Source organism: Lissotriton helveticus, chromosome 5_1, assembly GCF_964261635.1.
Source record: "Lissotriton helveticus chromosome 5_1, aLisHel1.1, whole genome shotgun sequence".
NCBI classification, from domain to species: Eukaryota; Metazoa; Chordata; class Amphibia; order Caudata; family Salamandridae; genus Lissotriton; species Lissotriton helveticus.
In genome coordinates this window covers 941,161,822-941,188,688 of record NC_136065.1, presented here as the reverse complement: position 1 = coordinate 941,188,688, position 26,867 = coordinate 941,161,822, and the positions used below count along the sequence as shown (strand labels likewise).

Below are 26,867 nucleotides of genomic sequence, written 5' to 3'. Positions count from 1 at the left end.
GGGCTCTTTCTTGGGGTCAAAGCCCCTTGGGACTCACTGAGCCGGGCAATATTGCTCGTTTGTGAGCTTATTTGTTCCATATGCGTGCAAAACTTGCTCGTTAGCATTTTGTTGCGCACATCTTCACTTGGAAGGCCATCTGTGCCATCTAACCCAATACTCAGAGCCACTTCTGATTCCTGCAAGAATGTGGTCTCTCCATTTCAGAAACTGTGACTGCTTGTTTCACATGCAAAAACAACAAAAGAAGACAAAAGGACCCATGCCACGTGTGGCATCTTGGCACAAACTTGGATTTTTTTGCTAAAAGTGTTTTGCCGTACAGAAATGATTTTTTTTGTTGTTTGTTTTTTACAATATAGCTATCTGTCAGTGATTATTTCGGCTCATGGATTTTCTATTTATTTATTTATTTTATATTCTTATATAGCGCAAGAATCGACCCCTTGCGGGGTATCTCCGCGCTTTGCTCGCAAGTGGCATGGCAGATGTTACCAGAGGTTTTGATTATCAGCTGACAGTTGATTATTTATTCTTCCAGGAATAAGCAGGTTTTTAATTTTTTCCTGAAGGAGGAGTGATTAGAGGTTAGTCTTAGGTCGAGAGGAAGGTTGTTCCAGAGATTGGGTCCTACCAGAGAGAAGGCTCTGCCACCTTGTCTGGTTTTTTTTACCAGAGGAGTTTTTATCAGCAATTGATTGCTTGACCGTAGAGCTCTGTCAGGTTTGTAGAGGGGCAACTTTTGAGTCAGATAATTGGGGGCTTTCCCGAACAGGCATTTGTGAACCATGCAACAGATTTTGAATTTAATGCGTTGCCGTATGGGCAGCCAGTGAAGTTCTCGCAGCAGAGGCTTAGAAGGGGTTCTAGGGGGGGCATTCAAAACCAGTCTTGCCGCTGTGTTTTGGACTACCTGGAGGCGATTTATGGCACTCTCGTTGGCTTGGATCAGGAGTCCATTGCAATAGTCAATTTTACTTATCACCATAGTCTGCACTAGGGTCTTTCGGTAGTTATCTGATAAGTATGGGAAGACTCTCTTTAGCAAACCAATTTTATGGAAACATGCCCCAGCGACTGTACTCACATGTTCCTTCAAGGTTAGATTTTGATCCAACTTTACCCCCAGATTTTTTACTGTTAGTTTTGGGGTTGGTACTGGTCCCAGGTCTAAGGGCCACCAGTCGGGGGACCATAGTATGGACGCTTTTCCGAAGAGCATTGGCTCCGTTTTGCCAACGTTGCATTGGAGGCGGTTGATCGCCATCCAGTTGGAAATGGCCCTCATGCCTTCCGCAAAATTATCCCTAACATTGGTGTTTAGGGAATGGAAAGGGTAGAGAAGTTGGGTGTCGTCAGCGTAGGACACCGGGGTGAATCCATATTTTCTCACAATCTCAGCAAGGGGGGCCACGTACACATTGAATAATGTGGGGCTTAGGCATGAGCCCTGTGGCACCCCCTTCGTGAGCATCCTAGAGGAGGAGCGATATGGTCCCACGCTGACGGATTGTGAGCGCCCGGACAGAAAGCTCTCCAGCCAAGAGAGGGCCTGTCCTCCTATGCCTACTCCCTGCAAACGGCTCACGAGGATCTTGTGGGACACAGTATCAAAGGCGGCCGACAGGTCTAACAGCACCAGAATCATTGAGCCTCCTCTATCCTGTGACATCTTGATGTTATCGGTCACGGAGAGGAGAGCTGATTCGGTGCTGTAGTTAGGCCTGAACCCAGATTGGGAATGGTCCAGGCCCCCTGTCTCCTCTATGAAACTGGACAGGTGGATATTAACATGCTTCTCGGCCAGTTTACTCAGGAGGGGCAGCAGAGAGATAGGACGAAGGTTGGAGAGCTCTGTCCAAGGGGAGTTTGCATTTTTCCGAATAGGATTCACCACTGCCTCTTTCCATTGCTGAGGAAGTTTACCTTCTTTGTAGGATAGGTTCAAAACTTTTTGGATAGTAGGGCAGAGAGCAGTGCTAAGCATGTTCATCACTCTGGGAGGAAGCAGGTCAAGGGGAGACCCAGTTTTTATTGTGTTTAATAGAGATTGTATGTCACCTTCGGAAATTTCTGGGATATCGGTGAAGGTCTCCGAATTAGATTGTGAACAGAGAGCATCAGCCGTCTCTGTGTTGTTGGGGTGTTTGGCCAGTATTTTATTGTAGATGATATCAATTTTATCTTCAAAGAATTGTGAGATCTTATTACACAAATCCTGAGAGAAAGTGTCCGGACTTTGACATGCTGTGGGATTAGTGAAGCATCTTAAGATTTTGTATAATTCTCTGGAAGAGTTATCTGCTTCATCTATTTGGGATTGAAGGCTGGTTTTCCTTGCCTTTTTTATATTTTTATAATAAGAGGAGACAGCTTGTTGGTAAAGCTCTTTTCTTTTACTGGAGTGGTCCTTCCTCCATTGTTTTTCTAGTTTTCTGCACTTTTGTTTTTCAGTTTTTAAAGCTTCCGTATACCATATTTCCTTTTTGTTGTTAGTCGATGGTAATTTGACCAGTTTTTGAGGGGCTAGAAGGTTAATTGTGTCGAGGAGGGTGGTGTTTAGTTTAACAAGGGCCGAATCAGAGTTGTCAGAGCCGGAAAGAGTTGGTTTTTTCCAGGTTTCTACAAATGCTTCCGGAGTAATCTTATGCCAAGGTCTACGTTTAATACTCATGGTGGCAGGAGGCTCGGGAGATTTGGTCAGTTGCGTGAAGGAAAATTCCAGCATGCTGTGGTCGGACCAGTGTACTGATTTGGGGGGGAAGGCAGTATATTGACGGATCATTAGAGAAGATGAGATCTAGGGTGTGGCCGCCTCTATGGGTAGGACCACTGTTCCGTAAATGTAGGCCTAGGAGGGCGAGGTCTGACAGTAGGAGCTTAGTGTCGGGGTCATCTGGTATGTCGGCGTGGAAATTAAAATCTCCAAGTAGGATGAAGTGCTCTCTTGCTTTCATATGAGGAGCAAGTATTTCAGTGAGAGTTAAGGAAAAACTTGTGTCGGCGCCAGGGGGCCGGTAGACTAAGGCGCCCTTCCAGTGGTTTTTATTCCCAGTATTGATTTTGAAGATCATTATTTCCATAGAAGGAAGTAAGGCTTGTTCTAGTACTGTGATGCGGAGACTGTCTTTGTGTATTATGGCAGTGCCGCCACCAGTTTTTATTGGTCGGTCTTGTCTCAGGATTTTATATCCTGTGGGGATTCCTGTCATAACAGATGGAGTAGTATGGGGTTTTAACCAAGTTTCCGTTAGGAAGCATATTTCCGGTTTGAGGCAGAAAATGGTGTCCCATATTTCAGTACTGTGACGCGGAAGAGAGCGCACATTAAGTAAAAAACTTTTCCAGCCTTTCTTTACTGACTCGGGAGTGGGTAAGGACCCGGGAATGATAGTATTAGGAGTGGCTTGGAAGCCACACTGACAGCAGGAAATAAGTCCTTCGGAGTTGGGCCAGCCATTGCCTACACATCGGTAGTGATCCTGGGGGCGGAGGAATCGTAGGAATTGGGAAGAGTACCTGATGTGAGAATCTTCAGATGAGGCCAGGGCACAGGAGAGGTGGAGGGACATAGGAACAGGGTGGGTGGCCCCTGGCCCCGTCCAGTCGCGGACGGGCGCAGACGGGCCACTCTTTGGCTACTCTTCGGCGTAGCTTCGGCTCCACTGCGCGCAATCGCTGCGCGCTCACGGGAAGGCGAGGGCTAAGTAGCCCCGAGAGACCCAGCTGCTAGAGCGCTAACCGCCCAGCAGTTTGGAGACAGGAAGTGGTGTCCTCCCTCTAGCGTTCAGAGGGAAGGCGGATCAGATGGCGTCTCCTATGACGGCGTTTGCACCAGTCATTAGGGTGTAGTGATGGTGAGTGTGGGCAATGCGAGCAATTTTACAATTTTAAAATTCCGTTTTAGTCACAGATAAAAAAACGCTATAATACAGATAATCACACTCACAGCATGAATGGGAGCACTAGCTCAGCGCTATGGCCTGTGGCGAGCAAGCGGATCACGAGGTACTGCCACTACCTCTTACCGCAGCGCCAGGAAGTCAGGCTCCGCCTAAGTAGCCCCGAGAGACCCAGCTGCTAGAGCGCTAACCGCCCAGCAGTTTGGAGACAGGAAGTGGTGTCCTCCCTCTAGCGTTCAGAGGGAAGGCGGATCAGAAGGCGTCTCCTATGACGGCGTTTGCAGCAGTCATTAGGGTGTAGTGATGGTGAGTGTGGGCAATGCGAGCAATTTTACAATTTTAAAATTCCGTTTTAGTCACAGATAAAAAAACGCTATAATACAGATAATCACACTCACAGCATGAATGGGAGCACTAGCTCAGCGCTATGGCCTGTGGCGAGCAAGCGGATCACGAGGTACTGCCACTACCTCTTACCGCAGCGCCAGGAAGTCAGGCTCCGCCTAAGTAGCCCCGAGAGACCCAGCTGCTAGAGCGCTAACCGCCCAGCAGTTTGGAGACAGGAAGTGGTGTCCTCCCTCTAGCGTTCAGAGGGAAGGCGGATCAGATGGCGTCTCCTATGACGGCGTTTGCACCAGTCATTAGGGTGTAGTGATGGTGAGTGTGGGCAATGCGAGCAATTTTACAATTTTAAAATTCCGTTTTAGCCACAGATAAAAAAACGCTATAATACAGATAATCACACTCACAGCATGAATGGGAGCACTAGCTCAGCGCTATGGCCTGTGGCGAGCAAGCGGATCACGAGGTACTGCCACTACCTCTTACCGCAGCGCCAGGAAGTCAGGCTCCGCCTAAGTAGCCCCGAGAGACCCAGCTGCTAGAGCGCTAACCGCCCAGCAGTTTGGAGACAGGAAGTGGTGTCCTCCCTCTAGCGTTCAGAGGGAAGGCGGATCAGAAGGCGTCTCCTATGACGGCGTTTGCACCAGTCATTAGGGTGTAGTGATGGTGAGTGTGGGCAATGCGAGCAATTTTACAATTTTAAAATTCCGTTTTAGTCACAGATAAAAAAACGCTATAATACAGATAATCACACTCACAGCATGAATGGGAGCACTAGCTCAGCGCTATGGCCTGTGGCGAGCAAGCGGATCACGAGGTACTGCCACTACCTCTTACCGCCACATTCAACGCTGCCTCTGCTATAGTTACCATTACCCTCTCCTGCCCCCAAAGCGTTGCTTACTACATAACAGCCCCTCCTACTTTTTTGCACTCAGACCACTGGTTATTTATTACCAAAGATATAAGGGAAATTGCTACAGTAAGCAACATGGTTGCCATTCGCCTTATGTTTCCTGGTTGCCTCACTGCAGCCCGCATTTAACATGGTTTGTATCTTTTCTCCCTTCCTAGGGCCGCCAGAACCTGCGAGTCGCAAATTCAACCCACCACCAGCACGAAATAATGTTTCATCCAGTTGTACGACAGCAGAGCAGGTACGGTCTGAAGTCACTCAGGCTGCAATGGTCGTGTAATTGCATCTCTTAAACTGTGTAGGACATCTTATCTTTTACTTTCCTATTAGGCAATTTGCTGTAACAAAGAAAGATAAACAACAACAAAGGAGAGTAGGAGGAAAGAGAGAAGGAATTCAAGGGAGGAAAAAAATAAGGGCTGAAAGAATGACGGGTAGGAAGGGAGCAAGACGGAAAGGAAGAAAGGAATGGAAGGAAGATAATTGTGATATTGCACCCGCGAATACAGCCAAGCTTTTGCGCGTCATAACATGTTCTAGTTCCCAGAGAAGACATTTATGGAAGATTATTTATTTTAATAGGGACTTAGAAGACGGGAAGAAATATGGAGGCAAATACGTTTCATAAACAGCACTCCATGCTCATGTATATAGTGGGTTTAAAGAAAGACACATTTGAACAGTAGGTGGCAGCAGTGCCATTAATAGGCGAATCCAAACATGATGGTTAATGATTTGTAATAGGTCAGAGATATTAATATGTGGTTCTTTTCATATAACTTTATTTTCATACATCTTAGGTAAGAAACTTTCACCATGAAAATGTACAAGTCACTCAGAAGGCAGTGTTACTTTAACATTTGTCATTTAAAGGTGGAAAGAAACCCAACAATCACAGTAACATTTTGCCCTATTTTCAGCTCATCCATTAATAATAGGTACCAATGCCCTTTACTTCCTGTCACTTTGGCTCTGCCTTACATATATGGCCTTCATAGTAGAGTGTATTTCTTATATCAGCTATCCATGGCGATATTGTCCTACTTTCTGGACTAGTAACATTATATAAGCCACAGCCGTTCCTTCCCCCAACCCAATTACATGCCCTATACGCAGGCCTGCAAGAGAATCATTCTAATTAGTTGTCCAGGTCCCTCATCCATGCCAGGAGTTAATGTACATTTCTTGCATCACAATTCAGTGGAACACCCATCCAATTGTTTATTGCTGTTTAGGCCTTTGAAACCTCAATTAGGGCGATCAGGTATCCCGGATTTTCCAGGACAGTACCGGTTTTTCACACGCTATTATGACATATTTAGGCAGATTCAGTGGCGGCCGCCTGTAAACAAAAAGTGATGGGCAGGTGAGAGGTGCAGGGTGTGTGCGGGAGGGGGAGCACGGGTGGAGTTTAATAATAATTTTAAATAAAATAGAAGACTTAACTGAAGCTGCGGGCCTCTGTCGGGGTTGTCAGCAGCACCAGGTAAGATGTACGCCACTAACCTGTCATTAACAGCCAGCAGGAACGATGCCGTGAAGAGTAGCCTTCCTCTTACCCTGAATACTACTTCCACCACATTGCTAAAATGACAAAGCGGAAAAAGGAGCACGAAAGGGAAGGGGACAAAATAATAAAGAAGTCCTGTTGCTTCACACGTCTGGTCTAGAGCGCCTGCCTTCGTCTGGTAACACTGTGTGTACGAAAAAAGTGAGAAGACAGTAAGAAACACAGTATGCATTCACCCAGGTCACCGCACTAGAAATACAGGACTGTCACACTCACATCAATTGCAGGCTCCCAAAACTTTAATACCAGCAATAGACCCTAGAGAATTCCACGGTTCTCCGTCCAATGAAAGCAAGTCATTGTGGTAAGGTACACCATACACTGAACAGTATAAGCAGGCTGCTCATTACTAGAGTTAGGTCAAATATTCCTTAATTGTTCCCTAGTACGACACTTGGCACAAATAATATGGCAGAGAAAAAATAAACATCCTTTGAGTGTACTGCGGTAAAAAAAATCAGGACAGAAGTCTCTAACGGGATCAAAGGAATATCAGATCATGCCTCTTACTTCCAAGAGCTCCTCAGAACACCTCTTATTACAGCAGAGGCTGGAAACTGGTAAAGCACAAATCGGCACAATCAGCAAATACATAAAAAACCCTCAAGGCGAGACAATCCGCATCGCTGCAGGGTCCGGAAACCATTCCGAGAGGAGAGCTCAATCCAGGAGCAGTCTTCCACTCTCGAAATGGCGGAAGAATACCTGTAAATTCGAAGGAGTTCCAAGTAGGCACCGGCGTCCGGCTTCCAGAATGCCACGCGCTCGAGGTACAAGAGCCGTTCTGCCAAGGCAAGGAACCTCAGCGTCACAGGGGTGTAGCGAAGGGGAATCTTCAGCGAGAAGCGCCCTCTGAACCTAGGCTTCAGGGAAAGTTGTCAAGCACCGTTCACTTCCTGAGGCGGTGCTTTATCGTAGGCGTCCCGGATGGGTCACCTGATTCCGTCTTCCTGTTACCGCGCCTCTAAGCCTTCTGGGAGTAGTAGTCCTATGGAGGAACCTGGGGGAAACCAAGGGTTTATTCGAAAAAGAAGAGTGTTGTGTGTTTTATACCTGATCTAACCCTTCCATCTAGCGGCAGGCTGGTAATCGCGACAGCCTCCTCCCGTGTCGTGACTCGGTGTTGTTCTTTCTGGTCCCAGCAAACAAAGGGACATCATCACAGCCTCCCTGTGCAATCCCCGTGCTGCTCTCATGCAATTAGAGCAGGGTGGGTATTGGCCTGAGCGGGCAGGTTTGAATCTCTACTTAGGGACAGGGAGTCTGGGCTGTTTCTCCTACTTTGCTGTTCAATACACCCCGGTTGGAGAAACGTAAGTGTGCATGTGTGTTTGGGTGGCCTAAGACAGCCGGCAAAGTTCACATGTGCACTTAAAAGGGCACCAACCAGTCGTTCTCTCCCTCCCATGGCCCTGCCTCTCCCTACACACGCTGGCTCAGCCAGCAGGTGAAAAATAAAACGATGATAGAATATAATTTTATTTTTCAGCTGCTGGCTCTGAGCTAGTGGGGCGACGCTCCTCCGCCATTGCGGAGGATCAACCCTTGGGCAAATTTGACTCATATCCCAGTTGTTAGAGCGGGTCAGCTGAAAACTGTGGGGAGCATGTTTTTATGTGTTCCAAAGAAGGGCTGGTTAGCAGCTGTTCTAAGAAAGCAAATTAAAAGTTATGACACTGGTTTTAAAAATTGCAGTGTATTTATTTTCGTAGTGCCTCTTTTGTGTTTCTATGTTGATGAGCGTTGCCTTTCTGTGCTGCTCGATTGATGTAAATTTGTAGTCCCTCCTCTTTTTTTTGCAAAATGCCTGGGTTTTTGCTTTTCAAAATCTAGTCACCCTAATCTCCATACAACCCTATAGCTTTTAATTCCAATCCCTTAGCACACCACTGTGCGGTCCTGTATACTTTCTAATGCAGCTTTGTATTCTAACTAAAGGAAGCTGGTGTCTACAGCAAAGAGTGGTATGCTTCGTCTTGTGATCGCAGAGCCGCAGAAGAAGCCTTACAGATATCGAACAAGGTAATACGAATACAAATTCAACACAGTGGCTAGTATTATGCTTTTTTAGCAAATTGTAACAAAATTAGACAAACATCTAATATAACATTAAAACAATCTCCTTTTTGGCACAGGATGGAGCTTTCCTCATAAGAAAAAGTTCTGGACAAGATCTACAGCAGCCATACACATTAGTAGTACTCTTCAACCGGAAAGTTTATAATATTCCAGTACGCTACATTGAATCGACTGGGCAATATGCCTTGGGAAGGGAGAAAAGTGGAGAAGAGGTGAGTCATATATTCACATAGTACATTTGCTTCATGCAACTTGTGCACATATGTGAATAAAATATACTGTGTTTGTGCAAATTGGGTTGCTCACACGTGTCTAAGACAAGAAGCTCAGATCTTGTGTGGGGTCAGGGTGTAGATCCTTAAGGTTTCCTCATTCAGAGGGTGAAGAACATTAACTATGCTCACCTGCAGCTGGGTCTCAATGAGGGGTAGGCACAATACAGTGCTCAGTAAGCCCACATACAGCAAATGCTCATATAAGGCATAAAACACTGGGTTCGAGGATTTAAGTTCTTTCCCCATATTAAGATAGGAATTTAATTTAATTTATTTCACAAAAAATATCTTTAAGAAAGTGGATTATTATTTCGAGTGGCCAACTGTTCATCTAGAACACGGGTACTCGTAGTATGGCCCGCGGGCCAACAGCGGCCCTGCAAGCCTTCCCTGGCGACCCGCGGACCGTCCAAACATCATACCCGTGTTTTAATATTATTATTTTTTTTAAGTGTGTCAGCAAACACCCCTGCGGCAGCGCGACTTAAGAGACTCTGCTGCTCTGTGGAGGCGGGCGATTCCTGCCATAGTCAGAGTAGAGCTGCAGGGGCCTAAGAGGTGAACAAAGCCTCATTAACATGTGAATGGTCTTTTAAAGACCTGTGAAGTGCTCGGGTGCGGCTGTGTGTGTGTGTGTGCCCGGAGGCTGTCTCAGCCAGAGCACACACAGGCAGGGTTAGATGAAGAGGGTGACAGAGGGAGAGGGAGGAGGTAGAGGGGGAGAGAGACAGAAAGACAGAGGGAGAGCTAGGGAGGGAGACAGAGAGAGAGCAAGGGAGAGGCAGAAGGGGGAGGGAAGGAAAGCGAGGGAGAGGCAGACAGAGGGAGAGCGAGGGAGAGTGCGAGAGAGCAAGGGAGGGAGACAGAGGCAGACAGAGGGAGAGCGAGGGAGAGCAAGGGAGAGTAAGGAAGAGCGAGGGAGGCAGACAGAGGCAGAGCAAGGGAGAGCGAGGGAGAGAGACAGAGGCAGACAGAGGGAGAGCAAGGGAGAGGGAGGGAGACAGAGGGAGGGAGACAGAGGCAGACAGAGGGAGAGCGAGGGAGGGAGACAGAGGGAGGGCAAGGGAGAGTAAGGAAGAGCGAGGGAGGCAGACAGAGGCAGGGAGAGGGAGGGAGGGAGACAGAGGCAGACAGAGGGAGAGCGAGGGAGAGGCAGAGAGAGGGAGAGCGAGGGAGGGAGACAGAGGCAGACAGAGGGAGAGCGAGGGAGACAGAGGGAGAGCGAGGGAGGGAGACAGAGGCAGACAGAGGTAGAGCAAGGGAGAGCGAGGGAGGCAGACAGAGGCAGAGCAAGGGAGAGCGAGGCAGAGCGAGGGAGAGAGACAGAGGCAGACAGAGGGAGAGCGAGGGAGGGAGACAGAGGCAGACAGAGGGAGAGCGAAGGAGAGCAAGGGAGAGTAAGGAAGAGTGAGGGAGGCAGACAGAGGCAGAGCAAGGGAGAGCGAGGGAGAGAGACAGAGGCAGACAGGGAGAGGCAGAGAGGGGGAGACAGAGGCAGACAGAGGGCGAGCAAGGGAGAGCGAGGGAGGAAGACAGAGGCAGACAGAGGAAGAGCGAGGGAGACAGAGGCAGACAGAGGGCGAGCAAGGGAGAGCGAGGGAGGAAGACAGAGGCAGACAGAGGAAGAGCGAGGGAGACAGAGGCAGACAGAGGGAGAGTGAGGGAGAGCAAGGGAGGGAGACAGAGGGAGAGCGAGGGAGGCAGACAGAGGCTGAGCGAGGGAGAGAGACAGAGGCAGACAGAGGGAGATCGAGGGAGAGGCATAGAGAGGGAGAGCGAGGGAGATCAAGGGAGAGCAAGGGAGAGGGAGGGAGACAGAGGCAGACAGAGGGAGAGCGAGGGAGGGAGACAGAGGCAGACAGAGGGAGAGCGAGGGAGACAGAGGCAGATAGGGAGAGCGAGGGAGGGAGACAGGCAGACAGAGGGAGAGCGAGGGAGGCAGACAGAGGCAGAGCAAGGGAGAGCGAGGCAGAGCGAGGGAGAGAGACAGAGGCAGACAGAGGGAGAGCGAGGGAGGGAGACAGAGGCAGACAGAGGGAGAACGAGGGAGAGCAAGGGAGAGTAAGGAAGAGCGAGGGAGGCAGACAGAGGCAGAGCGAGGGAGAGAGACAGAGGCAGACAGAGGGAGAGGCAGAGAGAGGGAGAGCGAGGGAGAGCAAGGGAGAGCGAGGGAGGGAGACAGAGGCAGACAGAGGAAGAGCGAGGGAGGGAGACAGAGGCAGACAGACGGAGAGTGAGGGAGACAGAGGCAGACAGAGGGAGAGCGAGGGAGGGAGACAGAGGCAGACAGAGGGAGAGTTTACCATTTTACCTTTTTATTTACAGGACTCCAGAGACTTTTTATCTAAATTAAACACTGTGCAATGGACTGATGATTTGGTGTTTTTAACTTTAGACATTGCCTCATTGTATACTTGCATCAAGCATGATGATGGTCTCCGTGCAGTAAATTACTTCCTTCAACAAAGGGAGGCGGGCATGTACCAACACAACAAAATGCTCTTGGAGATGATCAGGAGGTGTTTGATGAATAATGTGTTCATGTTTGATGGCAAAGTATTTAGACAAAAACAAGGCGTGGCAATGGGGGCATGCTTCTTCCCCAGCTATGCATGTTTACATGTGGGCTGGTGGGAGGAGCATGTCCTCAGGATTCAACACAGGGCACTTTACGACTTGCATGTGATGCATATGTGTCGTTATATAGATGATGTGTTTATTGTGTGGAAGGGAAGTATTGAGGAAGCTAATATGTTTGTTGAGAGTATTAATGCCAATGACCTCAATCTCACTTTCACTTCTCACATTAACTCTAATTCCACCAACTTCTTGGATATTCATGTTTCTATCCAGGAAGGGGTTATAGAAACAAGCCTGTATCAAAAACCTACGGCAGGTAACACCTTATTAAACACCGCTAGTTTCCACCCGCATCATACCATAGCCAGTCTTCCCTATGGTGAATTTTTGAGAATTCGAAGGGCTTGCAGCTTTGAAAGGGCACTAAAAGAGTCCCAAGAGAATGCTAAACGTAGGCTTCTGGCTCGGGGATACGATGCATACAAATTGGATCTGGCAATAAAGAAAGCCAATGAAAAGGACAGATCGACATTACTAAATGTAGTCCCCAAATTATCAATAGCTGGAAGCACTCAAATCAATATCTGATTCCATTGAGTTGGAAAATGATACTTCTAATTCTCAATGTAGATTTATTTCTACTTACAATAAGGAGTCTCAGACCATAAGAAGAATCATAAATTCACAATGGCCTATAGTCTTAACAGATGGAGTTCTTAAAGAAGTTTTACCATCAAAACCCAATTTTACTTACCGGAAAGCTCGTTCCATGCGGAGTGACTTGGTCAAAAACAGCCCTGAGCTTTTTAATAAGGATACTTGGCTCTCTTCCAAAAAAGGTTTTTTTAAGTGCAGCACATGTAGAGCGTGTAGATTCGGGGTTAACACCAACTCTTATAAAAATGCATTTTCAGACGAGTTGATCAAGATAGGCGTCAACTATAACTGCAAAACAGACCATGCGGTGTATGTTCTATCTTGTGTATGTGGTCTCCAGTATGTTGGGAGCACAAAACTCCAGGTCCATGGACGTATTTTACAGCACTTGAGAGCAACCGTTAATTCGGACTCTTCATACCCAGTTGCCCGACACGTCAAATCCGAACATAATAACAATCTGAATGTTCTAACTTACTTTGTGATAGACAGTGTCCCTATAAGCAAAAGAGGGGGCAACAGGGAAAAAGCTCTCAGACAGTTGGAGACAAGATATATTCTTGAGCTCGACACAAAAAGTCCGAGAGGTCTCAATATGTGTGAGGATTTACATCAGTATCTTTAAATCCTTGTTAAATATCCTCCAACACCGCATGGGAGAGAAACAAGAGCATGGTAGGGAGGGTACATAATTTTGGTTTAATTCTATTTTTAGATCTAGAGTATTTATGTATAGTTTTGAATAGAGTGGTTTTAGCTATTTATTATGGATATGAATTTTTATATCTCCATCTGATGTCCGTTAGGTGTGTGTTTTATCATGAATTTATGTATATGAATTTATGGTTTTATACTATTTATTGGCGCCATTTGCACAGATATAATTCCTGTATTATTCAAATGTATAATAATTTACAACGCACTAGCCACTTTAGCCCTGGATTTTATCTCGTGTCTTAAGCATGGATCCACATTCTGAAAGAGTTTTTCATTATATGATGTTTCTGAGATTAATCTTAGAACTTCTATATTTAAGGAAATGTTCGTGCTGCTGCCTTCTGCAGTAAAGGATTCCCGGCTGGGAATTCCTGTTTAGTAATTTAAAAAAATTATTTTTGGCACTTTACACTTAAGCACTTTATGGATTGACTAAACTTTTATATGTGACTATGTTTTAAACATTGAATATCGATATTTGGAGGTGTTTTTCAAAGGCAAATGAATTAAACTGAGCAATTTGTATGTCAAGGGCTATAAAGATATTCTGTATTATGCAGGGAGAACCAAAGTTTAATTATGCTTTTGTGGCTCTTGTACAATCATACCACATTAATTTTGAGAATCGCGTTTAATTAATTTTTATCATGATATGTGGGAAAGAAATATGCCGATTGCTCATTGGTTGTTCAATTTCTGTATTTGTATTTGTACATTATTATCACCTTCAAATCAACAAAAGATAATGCAATATTTGTAATTTTAATTCAATGTTAAAATTGGTTAAAACGCTAGTCTGTTGGTTGTAAGTATGACCAAGGGTACAAGTCTTTCATCCATGGACACTAATGGTCACATGACAATCTGTAAACCGTTTTTCATTGGTGGTTTGTATTTTAAAAATGTGTTTGGTTTCGACCACTTTCATCTGGTGAGCAAGGCGACCAAGTTCGCCGAAACACGTCGGATCGTGGCACTCTTGATTCACTTAAAAAATAAATGAAATAAAATTCTTCTGCAATTCGCATACCGGACTCAAGTGTCCGTTTCTCCAGGAAGGTGCTGTGTTAAGCGGCGTGCTTTTGGAGCGTTTATATTTATATATATATATACTATAATAAAGCTGAGTGAGTAACTACCCATGGAGTCCTGGATTATTTCCTGGGATTGTGATTGTGGAAATTATTGAATATATATATATATATATATGTCCACAACTCCTCCGTAGAAAGAGAAGAGGCCACAACAAGGGAACCATTGGAGTCAGCTTTATTCAGGAAACACACATCATGGCGAATGCATTTCGGCGTCTGTTTGCCTTCTTCAGCGCCAGGGGTGTTGTTAGGATGCAGGCGCTTGTTCTGGATTTAAATACCCCACCCCATCCTGATTGCTCGTGACCTGCTCCGCCCCCCAGGTGAGTTCCATGTGCATATACCTCCTGTGGGCCGCCTAATGCATGGCGCCTACAGGTCCCAGAATGCAAGATTCTTGCCGGCAGGTATTGCGGGGTTGGATTAGACCTCGGATGTTTACAAACCCCCAAAGTCCGTATGTCCCACGAATTCCGCTCACTCCTCGAGTCCCCAGACCACAGCAACCCCCAAAGCCACAGGGATCCTTTGAGATGTCATCAGTGATGTCACTGACCATGTCATGAATGATGTAATATGTGACATCATCAGCAGTGGATTGCGGGTGCGCGAAATATAGTTAGTACAACTAACTATATAGGAGCAATTTCAATGGTTTTGTATGAGTGAAATGTCCAGCTAACTATAACACCTCTAAAACTTATAGTTTTTTGAGTGAATTTTAAAGGTTTTTTAAATGCTAATTCCTAACTATATAAGGCCTGAAACCTATGGTTTTTTCAGTGATATATATATATATGAGAACAAAAGTCCTGACCCTCCAAGTCAAAGGAGGGACTGCTAGCAGGTATAGAGCACAACAGAGTAGACATCCAAAGAGGTACGTTGGCAGGTTTCAAAGTTGCATCGTATATTTTATTCACCCATAATAGTGCAGACAAGTGTCCGCCTCAGACGCGTTTCGATCACCTCCGCGATCTTGTTCCGCGGTTGCCAGAAGGTAGTTATAGTTAGGAGCTAGTTTCCATAGTAAAAGCGTTTTTTTTAATTTGACAATATCTTTGGCGCCGTTTGACAAATCTACGCAAAATTTTCAAAACCAATGAAGCGCTCCAGTCAGCTCCTGTCTTGAAAGTTTCGGGTGATTCGTCAAGCGGGGGCCGAGTAAAAAGGGGGGACCCAAAACGCGTTTTCCCCATGTTAATTTCCATAGGAACTTTTGTCACGCCAAATTTTGCAGAGAGTTAGCACTTGGTCCAGAGTGCACTCTTTGCTTTAAATGGTGTAAATCCGTTTAAAAGTTACTGAGAAATGTAAAAATAAAACATCTCGATATCTGAGCACCGAGGAGGATTCGCGAACCCTCCTGAGCACAAGCTGACTTCTGATTGGCTACCAACACTCCAAACAAGGAAGTTTTGGCAGCCATCTTGTAACTCAGTAAAACCAAGTCACAAGACAGTAAATAAAAGATTAAACAACAAGAAAATGGGGCAGGGTAGAAACACCCTGACCCCCAAGGCCTGCTCAGGGGGTCCCACAATGACCTCCAGGGCCAGAAAAGCATTTCATTAAAAAAAATAACGCGGATTCACACTGGGTTCACAAATCCGGCTGAAAAAATAAAAATAAAAAATGACGCACAGACTCCCGTGCTTTGTTTTCCATAAGCCCCCGGGTGGACCAGGTTCCGGGGGCAATGTGCAATAAATTAGTGAGGGCCTGCGAGGGCACCCTCAGCCCCAGGGACTGCCACCTCCCCAGGGCTTCATCCATAATGTGTAGGGGCACGCAACCCATTTGCAGTCACCTCCTCGGGGATTTAAAAAAAAACATGCGTTGGGGGCTCCTGCCCCCCATGCTGCCCTGGGGAACGCCACCTCCTTGGGGCATTGGTTATTATGGGTGGGGGCCTCACAGGCCCCCCAAGGACCAGGGACAGCCACCTCCCTGGGGCTTAAATTAAAATGATAAAGTGTGGGGTGGGCTCCTGCCCCTACCCACACTGCCCCGGGACCACCACCTCCTTTGGGCTTCAATTAAGTAAAGTAAGTGTGGGGGGGTGCTCCTGCCCCCCCACACTGCCCTGGGGACCACCATCTTACCAGGGTACTAATTATTTAAATACGGGGTCTGTTGCGGACCCCAGGGCACCGAGGACCACCACCTCCGTGGGGCTTTAAACAGTTGGGAGGGGGGCCAGGCGCCCACCTCCTGGATCCCTCGATGGCCCTGGGGACCACCACCCCCAGGGCCGGCTCCTGCAATGTCCCGGGGTGCCCACCCCGGGACATTTCCGTTTGCTTCTTGGAAGTGAGAGCAGGAAACCCGCTCTCACTTCCAAGAAGCAAAGCAGAATTGCTTTTGGGCAAGGGGAGCTGCATGTGAGCAGCTCCCCTTGCCCAAAAGCAATGCCGGTTCCCACAGGAGGGGGGGAGTCGGTTGGGACCGTGGGGGCATTGGGGCTTCCCCCACGGTCCCCAACACTGAGGCCAGGCCCCGGGGGATGGGGTCAACGGGGCCAGAAATGGCCGGGAGGGGGGCCACTCGACCCCCATCCCCTTTAATTTAATAAAAAAAATTTAAACGGTAGGCCAGCCTCGGGTGGAGTGCCCGGGGACATAAATGGCCTGAGGAGGGGGGCCACGTGGCCCACTCCAAAATGTTTTTTTTTAAAGAAGGCTAGCCAGACCCCGGGGAATGGGGTCCCCGGGGCTATAATTGGCCTCAGGAGGGAGGCCACGCAGCCCCCCTCCCAAAAAAAATAAAAAGTAAAGGCAGGCAAGCCCCGGGGGATGGGGTCCCCGGGGCCAGAAGTGGCCCAGGGAAAGGGGATATTTAATTTTCTTTTTTATTTTAAAGCTGGCGTCCGTAGGTTCTGCCCCTCCCTGTACCCTCTGCAAATGCACCTCCTGGCTCGTTCTAAGTTGGGTGATTAAGTTCCCTTGAATCCTGAGGGGCCCTGGGGGCCAACTAGCCCACCAGATACCTCCAGTAAGCCCCACACAGCTGGATTGCTGAAAGTGGTCCAAGGCCACGCCCCCTTTTTACACCACTCTGCAAACGCGCCTCTTGGGGCACTGCTGCTCGGAGGATGAAGTCAACTTTAGTCCTGAGGTCCTCAGGACACAAGAGGACCTCATTGCCCCACCAGCAGTGCACCAGGAGGAACATTTGCAGAGTGGTGTAAAAAGGGGGCGTGGCCTCAGAACACTCTCAGCAATCCAGCTGTGTGGGGCTTACTGGAGGCATCTGGTGAGCTTCTTTCTACACCACTCTTGCCTCAGTCTGGCCACCTGTTCCTTCTTTCAGCACCCCTTTTGTCTGTTTCTACAACTCTCTTGCCTCTTTCTGCAGTTCTCTTATCTCCTGCACCTCACTTGCCTCTTTTTGCACCTCGGTTGGTTCTTTTTGCACTTCTCTTCCTTCTTTCTGCACCCCTCATGCTTCTTTCTGCACCTCTCTTGCAAATTTCTGCACCTCACTTGCTTCTTTCAGTAATTCTCTTGCCTCTTTCCGCATTTCTCTTGCCTGTTTCTGCACCTCCCTTGCCTATTTCTGCACCTCTCTTGCCTCTTTCTGCACCTCACTTGCTTCTTGCTGCACCTTTGTTGCCTCTTTCTGCACCTCTCTTCCCCCTTTCTGCAACTCTCTTACCTCTTTCTACACCTCTGTTTCTTCTTTCTGTACTTCTCTTGCCTCTTTCTGCACCCTTCGTGCCTCTTTCGGCACCTCTGTTGCTTCTTTCTGCACTTTTCTTCTTTCTTTCTGCACCCCTCGTGCCTCTTTCTACACCCTTCTTCCCTTTTCCTGCACGTCTCTTGGTTCTTTTTGCAATGCTGTTGCCTCTTTCTGCCCCCTCTTGCAAATTTCTGTAACCCTCTTGCCTCTTTTGGCACCCCTCTTCTCTCTTTCTGCAACCCTGTTCCCGCTTTCTGCACCTCTTCTGTCTGTTTCTGCACTTCTCTTGACTCTTTCTGCACCCCTCTTGCCTCTTTCTGCACCTCTGTTGGTTCTTTCTGCACTGCTCTTGCTTCTTTCTGCACCTCTGTTGTTTCTTTCTGCACTTCTCTTGCTTCTTTCCACACCTCTCTTGCTTCTTTCTGCACCCCACTTGCCTTTATGCACCCTTCTTCCCTCTTTCTGCACCTCTCTTGCCTCTTTCTGCACCTCTCTTGCCTCTTTCTGCACCTCTCTTGCCTCTTTCTACACCTCACTTGCCTCTTTCTGTACCTCTCTGGCCTCTTTCTGCACCCATCTAGCCTCTTTCTGCATCTCTTTTGCTTGTTTCTGCTCTTCTTTTGCCTCTTTCTGTTCACCTCTTGCCTCCTTCTGCACCTGTTGTTTTTTACTGCATTGGTCTTGCTTCTTTCTGCACCTCCCTTGCAAACTTCTGCACTCCTCTTGCCTCTTTTGGCACCCCTCTTCTCTCTTTCTGCGCCCCTGCCCCCTCTTTCTGCACCTCTTCTGCCTGTTTCTGCACATCTGCTGCTTCTTTCTGAACTTCTCTGGTCTCTTTCTGCACCTCTGTTGGTTCTTTTTGCACTTCTCTTGCCTCTTTCTGGAACCCTCTTCCCTCTTGCTGCACCGCTGTTGCTTCTTTCTGCACGTCTCTTGCCTCTTTCTGCACCTCTCTTGCCTCTTTCTGCACACACAGCGCTACTTTTAAACTGACCTGAGGCTCAGCAGTGCACACATTCAAGTGCAGAAAAGGGCAGCTGGCCTCTAAACTGCCATGCCCTATTATATGTTAGGGGCTTAGAGGTAGTTTTAATCCCCCTGCCCTATTATGCACTAGGGCCTTACAGGGGAGGTTATGCCAATCACAGGGGTACCTCAACCCATAGTGCAGCCTAGTGTATGTAGGTGTTTTCACTGTATTTTCAGCATAGCACTGGCTCTGGGCCTGGTTAGGCAGAGACCAGGGGCCGGTCAGTGTCAAAAAGTTGGGGGTTGGCCAGGACACAGGATGACTTCGCAACAAGGCCTCTTTCTGCACCTCTGTTGGTTCTTTCTGCATATGTATTGCTTCTTTCTGCACCTTTCTTCCTCTTTCTGGACTTCTGTTGCCTCTTTCCGCATTTCTCTTGCTTCTTTCTGCGCCTTTATTACTCTTTCTGCACATGTCCAACCTCTATAGGCATAGTTAAAAATTAGCATTTAAAAAAAACTTAAAAATTCACTAAAAAAAACACAGGTTTTAGGGACGTTATAGTTACACATTTTCATTTAAAAAACCTTAGAAGCTCACTGTAAAAAAAACATAGGTTTCAGGGACGTTATAGTTAGAAATTAGCATTTAAAAAAACCTTAGAAATTCACTGAAAAAACATAGGTTTCAGAGACGTTATAGTTAGTTGGACATTTCACGCGTAAAAAACAGAGAAAGAGTTATAATTAGTTGAGCTAAATATAACTCGCGCCCCCGCAGTGCACTGCTGATGACGTCACATATTACATAATTCATGACATGTTCAGTGACATCACTGATGACATCATCCACGTGATAATCTGATGCACCTCCTCACACCCTAATATAACTTTTATACACCCACTCTAAAATATAGACTACCATTTTCGAAACCATAGACACACCAATACTAGTTACTACATACCCACTCACTGATTCCTAGGTCCACACACAGCCACTCATTCACCCATGCAGTTACTCATCTATACAACACTATCATATGCACTCATACACCTATACAGACACTCACACACCGCCACTCATCCAGATTTAATCACACACCTAATCAGTCATGCAGAGTCAATCACTCTCTTATTTACTCACCTATACAGTTATACACACCACCACTGCACTTATTCATACAGATACTAACACATACTTACTCTCTTATACAATCACTGATACAAGCACACACTCATCCATACAGCCACTCTCACAATCATTCATTCTCACATTCTCCTCAATTAGCCTGACACTTTTTAATATCTATATAGCGGCTCTAGCCTCAGTTATAAAAAGCGTTTAGCTTCAACTTAACGTCGTATGCTGATGATACACAGATAGTGGTATCAGTTAGGAATCGGCCACATTTCGTTAGCAAGCAGTTTCATTACTACATGCTTGTGGTAAGTTTATGGATGAGCGCTAATAGCCTGAAGCTTAACTCTAGCAAAACAGAGGTGTTCCTCTTTGGAAATTATCCCTCTTTTTGGTCTCCAGAATGGTGACCAATGAAACTTGGTGTACAGCCATAACCAGTAGTAAAGGCCAAGAATCTAGAGATAATTATAGATAATAAACTTACTTTTGCTGGGCAGATTAATGCCTTTACATCTTCTAGTTTTTTCATTCTGAGGAAAATTAAAAAGATCCTGTTGTTTATCTCAGTAATATTTCAACAACTGGTCATATCAGCTTTGATATTGGCCAGATTAGATTACTGTAATGGCCTCTATCTCAATAAATGCGCCCAGCATCGTAAGAAGCTTCAGGTGCTGCAAAATGAGGCAGCAAGAGTTCTCTCCCATACACCAAAGTACGTATCTGTCAGGAAAACCATCAAACAACTACACTGGTTACCAGTGAAGGAGAGGGTTCATTTCAAAGCATTGTGCTTCACGTATAAAGCATTGCTCAAACAAGGACCACAAGAATTAACTAAGAAATTAAGATGGTACACACCCCCGCAAATCACTTAGATATTCCAATTCTAAAACATTGGTGGTACCTACCTTTAAGAGAACGCACCGGGGTGGCAGAAGTTTCCATCTGGGTACCCAACAAAATATGGAATAAACTCCGGATATCCATTTGATCAGCTTCTCCTTTACTTAACTTCAGATGGGAGCTGAAAACTTGGCTTTTTAATACCTCCGATTTCTGGTAAAATACCAGTTTTTCTCATTCTCGATCAGCAGGTCAGCGCCAGGAAACCTTTTAGTAACAGAGAGCTTTACAAGTCTTATACATTACATTACATTACTCCAAGAACAATAATCCCCACAAATTGTATTGCATCGGCTGAGACACAAGTGTGCCCACAATTCTGAAGAATTTGGAAAAAACACGTCTGTATACATATTGCCTTATATATTGTCCATATACAACATATATATGGCACACTCATTTTTGAACCTCGATTTCTCAAAAACTGCTGAATGGAATTACACCAAATCTCAAAGAACACATTTCTGAAGCAAGATTTAGCTTTCTGACAAATTTGGTGCAATCCAGTTAATCTGTCTTTGCGCTATTGCTGTTCAAATTTCCTACGGAAAAATTTATAGTGAATTTCCAATTTGGGACCAGATAGATAGATAGTGAGATAGTTTTAATATTTTAACCCTATCTTTTTTTAAATTACTCTTAACCTTCCTTTAAAACTACCCACCCGTAAACACTACAATTACCCATACCTACCTTTATCACTACCCACCCCTAAACCCAGATTTTAATATATAATTAGATTTTTTTCTTTTTTGAGTGGGAAACTACCCCAAACCTGTCCACACCAAATCTCAAAGAACACACTTTCTGGAGCAAGATCTAGCTTTGTGCCAAATTTGGTGTAATCCAGTTTATCTGGTTTTGTGCTATCGCTGTTCAAATTTCCTTTGGAACAGTTAATAGGGAAATTCCAATTTGATACCAATTTTAATTTGTAAAATAAATAAGTACATGAATAAGTGCAGGGGCCCAAGTTTTCCTTGAAAGACATTGCCCAGCTTGTCGAATGCCTCATTTTAATCCCACCTCTTGCCTCTTCCACCAACATACACTTCATATCTATATCACATGCCTCCAATGCGTCGGAGTAACCGCCCGCCAAGATCTAAATCAGGCCCTTTGTTTTTAATCCTTCTTCCTCCCTTTGACACTGTATCCCTATCCATCTATGAATCCCTCTTTCTCTCTTTTCTATCTTTCTTTGTCTTGCTGTGATTCGAAGTCTGATGATGAATAAATAAGCCCTGGTTCCCAAAAATAGATAGATAGATAGATAGATAGATAGATAGATAGATAGATAGATAGATAGATAGATAGATAGATAGAAAGATAGATAGATAATTTTAATTTTTTAATCCCCTTATTTAAATTACTCTGAACCTTCCTTTAAAACTACCCACCCTGAACGATCAAATTACCCATATCTATCTTAACAACTGCCCACCCTAAACCCTAATTTTAATATATAATTTATCTCTTTTCTTTTTGGAGTGGGAATCTACCCAACCCTGTCTTTGAATTTCATTTACTCATGACTTTCCTTAACCACTACCCACCTCTACATCCTAAAATTACCCATATCTCCCTTTACCACGTCCCATCCTTAAATCCTAAAGCTACCTGTACTTCCCTTTACCACTACCCAGCCCTAAACCATACAATTTACTTTACCGCCCTTTACCACTACGCACCACTAACTCCAAATATACATTTACCTCCCTTTAACACCACCCATCCCTAAACCCTAAAATTACCCATACCTCACTTTAGCACAGCCCACCCCTTAACTCTAAAGGTACCTTCACCTCCCTCTTCCACTGCCCACCCCTAAATCCTAAAGTTAACCTTACCACTGTTTACCACTACCCACCTATAAGCCCCAAAATTGCCCTATCCTCCCTTTACCACTACCACCCACACCTAAACCCTAAAATTACTCTGACCTCCCTTTGCCATTACCCACCCCAAACCCTAACTTTTGCCCTAACATTATTTGTTTAAGGCAGGAAGGCAGGCAGGAAGGGATAGACAGACAGACAGACAGACAGACAGACAGACAGACAGACAGACAGACAGACAGACAGACAGATAGATAGATAGATAGATAGATAGATAGATAGATAGATAGATAGATAGATAGATAGTATGCCTGGTAAAGGCATTGTTGTAAAGGGTGTTTCCCCTTTCAGGCTGTTGACTCTTGCCTTTATATAAGGTACATTTTACATATTTTAATTCGAACATTCAAAATCCTGTCCAAAAAATGTATTGCTGCACAACTGTTTCTTTCGACCTAATTCTCAGAAGAGTGCACATTTTCTTCTTCTAAGGATTAGGCCACAAATGGAACAGTGTGGCCACCTAGGAAAATCCATGGCAGTGATGGGTGGTTGCTCCAAGCACTGCCGAACTAAGAAAAACTCATCAAAGCCAGTGGCTAAAGATGGGGTGACGCAAATCAAACAGTTTCTCTGTACTTCCTATTGCATTTTTCAGGAATTAATGACATCAGGAGACAGACCGCTACAGCAGACTGCATCCAGGCCTAAAAATTAGGACTCTCTCTATGAATATCTGCGTAGACACATCGCCCTCTATGAAAATCTGCATAGACACAACACTTACTTGCTCCTTGATAACTTAGAGATTCCGTAGGGTAGAAGAGAACATGTCTGTGGGAGGGTGCTTGAGGAAGCTCCTTCCTTCTCCTGTGACGTTTCTAGAAATCACACACTTGATAGTGACTCCATCTGGAAGAGAGGAAAGTATTAGAATTGTTTCAAGCACCTAAACTCTCCCAAATGCAAGATTATATTTTTTCAGTGTGAACTTCGCTGTTCTGTGATTTTCAGAAAGAGAATTAGATATTGTTTTTATTTCATTTGAACCTTTCCTTAATGCTAGACAACAAACGTGAAGTGAACTTTGTTTTGAAACCCTCACAAAATAAATTGTTGCTCCAGTTTCTACAGCCACTCATGCAAAATATGTATATGTGATCGTTTTGAGAACTTATCCACTTCTCGCTTTTACTTCCACCCTACAGCGGTTCAGTAGCGTCGCCGAGATGGTGCAGAATCACCAGCGTTCCCCTCTGGTGCTAATTGACAGCCAGAACAACACCAAGGATTCCACTAAACTCAGACATGCCGTCAGAGTCAGCTAGTCGGGCAGAGTCATCCTCCTCTGTAGACGGAACATGCTCACCTTGGCAACAGGACTTGTTATTGGAAAAGAGAACTGCTCTGAAAACAGCAGCACTGAAATCAAGCACATGTTCTACTTAAAAGACATGCCCTGGAGTTTGATGTCCAGTTTCTGCAGTGCGGATCCACGCTGCTTGTTGTTTTAAAGATGGACCTAAAGATGGCCGGCGAATGTGGATTCAGATATCGGACACAATATAACCTCTCCTAGGTTTGCGAGTGCATTTAAGATATACATCATGAAAGTCAGGCATTTAGAGCATTTTTTTAAATAAACCATGTTGGCGACTGTGTGAAAACAACATTTGTAAAAAAGAAATTACCTTGCAAGAAGCGAAAGTAGTGCCCATGCCGGGAGGGGGCTTTGAGAGGGAGGGGGTGTTTAGTTTGTCAACAGTGAAAAGGATTCTTGCACCGTTTAAGAGTGGGTCAGGACACAAAAGCGAGCACCCTGGTGAGTGCAACACACTCGAAAGCAGTGAGGACTGATGTCTATATAGATTTACATTTTCTGTTTTGATTACACGTATAGCCCCTGATGTATATAATATATTCGGCAGCCTAAAGCCTATAAGCTATTATTGTACCATAAACCACAACGTTTGATTTGTATTTTCCGTTACACCGAAAGCAATATTTTACTGGTGCCTTTTGCAAACTAGTTTTATCTGTGCTTAACCTGAGTAGCCAGAATGACGCCAGCTCCTACAGATTTCGAGGCTTGGAAATATGGAAATACATTAAGTTAGCTACAAGCCACTGTGTGACATGTATCTGTATTGCCTACCATGGCCTGTTCTGTGTCTGAGGGCAAAATGCGGATCCTTCCTTCCTGACTTCAGTTTAATCGCTTTCGATCTCCAGTTAAAGGTAACAGGCACACTTCTCGCATAACAATCAGTCCAATAATCAAGGCTTCATTTGTAAAATAAATAAGTACATGAATCAGGGGCCCAAAGTTTTTCTTGAGAAACAGTGTCGAGCTTGCAGAATGCCTTATTTTGATTCCCCCCCCCCATTGCCTCTTCCACCAGCATACACTTCATGTCTCTATCTCGTCCCTCCATTGTGACAAAGTAACCCGTCAACCATGATCTAAATCAGGCCCTTTGTTTTTTAATTCCTATTTCTCCCCATGCCGCTGTATCCATATCCATCTATGAATACTTCTTTCTCTCTTTTCTGTTACTTTTTTTTTTTTTTTCAAAAGATTTTATTAGAACATTTTTTTTTTTACATAATCAGTACAGAGATAGTGAAGGCAATACTGGTCTCGTTATATACCTTGTTGTGGGTCATAGTGTAATGATGACAAAATAAGCCCCAGTTCCTAAAAATCTGCATCAGTGACACAAATTGAGCTAAGGTTCAAATATTTATATGCCCCAGTGGATAGGCATGGTGTTCTGCAATCTTTTATCATTTAGTGTTATGAACCATAATGGTGTATATCCTTTGTGTCACCGTCTCCCAAAGTGGCCGTCACTTTGTATGAAATTTCCAGGTGCAATGCACGGACACAGCTACAAAAATAAAAATGCAGCACACTGAAGCGAACATTTCCGAGGTAATTTAGACTGGATGTAGTGAAAAAACAAGTGCAAACTGTTTAATAGTGGGGAGCGAATTCCACTTGCTCAGGTACTATTAGTTTTAAGCAAGTGGAAAAGGGAGCCAGAAATAGGTAGAAAATGCAAAAAAAATGAATACAAATACATTTTGCTTGTGTTCTAGACCAGTTTTTGAACCTATGTTCACATGGGGCATCCAAACCCTCGTTACCTGGAGCAAATTTTATTTACTTGTGAGGGGATGATTTAGTGCCTGCAGTCTATATGGTCCCTACTCTTATAGATGGCAAAGTAGCCAAACATGCACACATAGAGATTGTTTACCCTCTCCAGCAAGCAAAATCATAAATTATTTATATGATGTCTAAATGCTTTGAGAAGGCAAAACATGATACGGCTCTGCGGGTGTTGGGCGCCTGATCTTTAAAAAATGCTGTTTATGCATTATTAATTCTATAAAAAGATGTTATTACATCTTCTTTGATCTCCCACAGCACACTTCACATAGGGGCTATTTGGGATATTTTCTTTATAACTTTGCTGTTGACATTAGAAGCCCGGACTTATCAATTACATACAATGGACGTCCAGGTGGACCTTCTCAATGTCATGGCAAAATCAGTCTCCGGTATCGATCAGAAATTGTCCAAATTAAATAATCTAGTAACCTGAGGAACACGCAAGAAGAAACATCATACAAACATTTCACTTGTGCACCGCTGATTAATAAATTAGCAACAATTCCAGATGTTTTGACCACCCTAAATGAAGATATAAAAGTAGATCTGCATGGTCCTGGTTGTAATAAGGATCCATTTAGCCTGTTCAAATAGTGGAGAAAACAAACTGATGGATTTGATAATAGGAGGACAGTGAGCGACAGAACAGCGACTTACAGTCAAACTACAGAGCCATTAGGGAAGAAGAATGAAGTGGCTGATGCAGACACTAGTGTGCAAACTTACAGACCCGACGATCCTCAACCTTCTTCTCCACCATATATAATGACAAAAAAACAGAGGAAAAAACAAAGCAAAGCTAGAAACAAGATAACAAACAGCTTAGCAGATATCCCTTGTTCTACTACTACATTGGCGAAATACATAATTAAACCTACTGAGGAGTCAGGCAAAATACGAAATTGGGTAGGCAAGAAACCAAGGGAAAGGAAAAAGCTCTGCTTTCTCTTCGACAAAAAAACATGGAAAAGTTATTGAAACCCCACCCCCGTTGAAGAGAGTGAAGTATCAACACATCCTAT

At 45.1% G+C, this 26,867-nt stretch overlaps 1 protein-coding gene across 10 annotated transcripts in view; it reads left to right on the top strand.

Moving 5' to 3' along the window:
- The window catches only part of BLNK (B cell linker), an 849,614-nt gene extending 824,634 nt beyond the window's left edge, over positions 1-24,980 (top strand). For all 10 annotated transcript variants that reach the window (XM_078643456.1, XM_078643447.1, XM_078643446.1 and 7 more), the window contains 4 exons: positions 5,319-5,401; positions 8,669-8,752; positions 8,866-9,021; positions 23,876-24,980. In XM_078643456.1, the coding sequence (XP_078499582.1) occupies positions 5,319-5,401; positions 8,669-8,752; positions 8,866-9,021; positions 23,876-23,995 (443 nt within the window). In that variant the 3' untranslated portion in view covers positions 23,996-24,980. The remainder of the gene's footprint in view (positions 1-5,318; positions 5,402-8,668; positions 8,753-8,865; positions 9,022-23,875) is intronic.
- Positions 24,981-26,867: the final 1,887 nt, after the last annotated feature.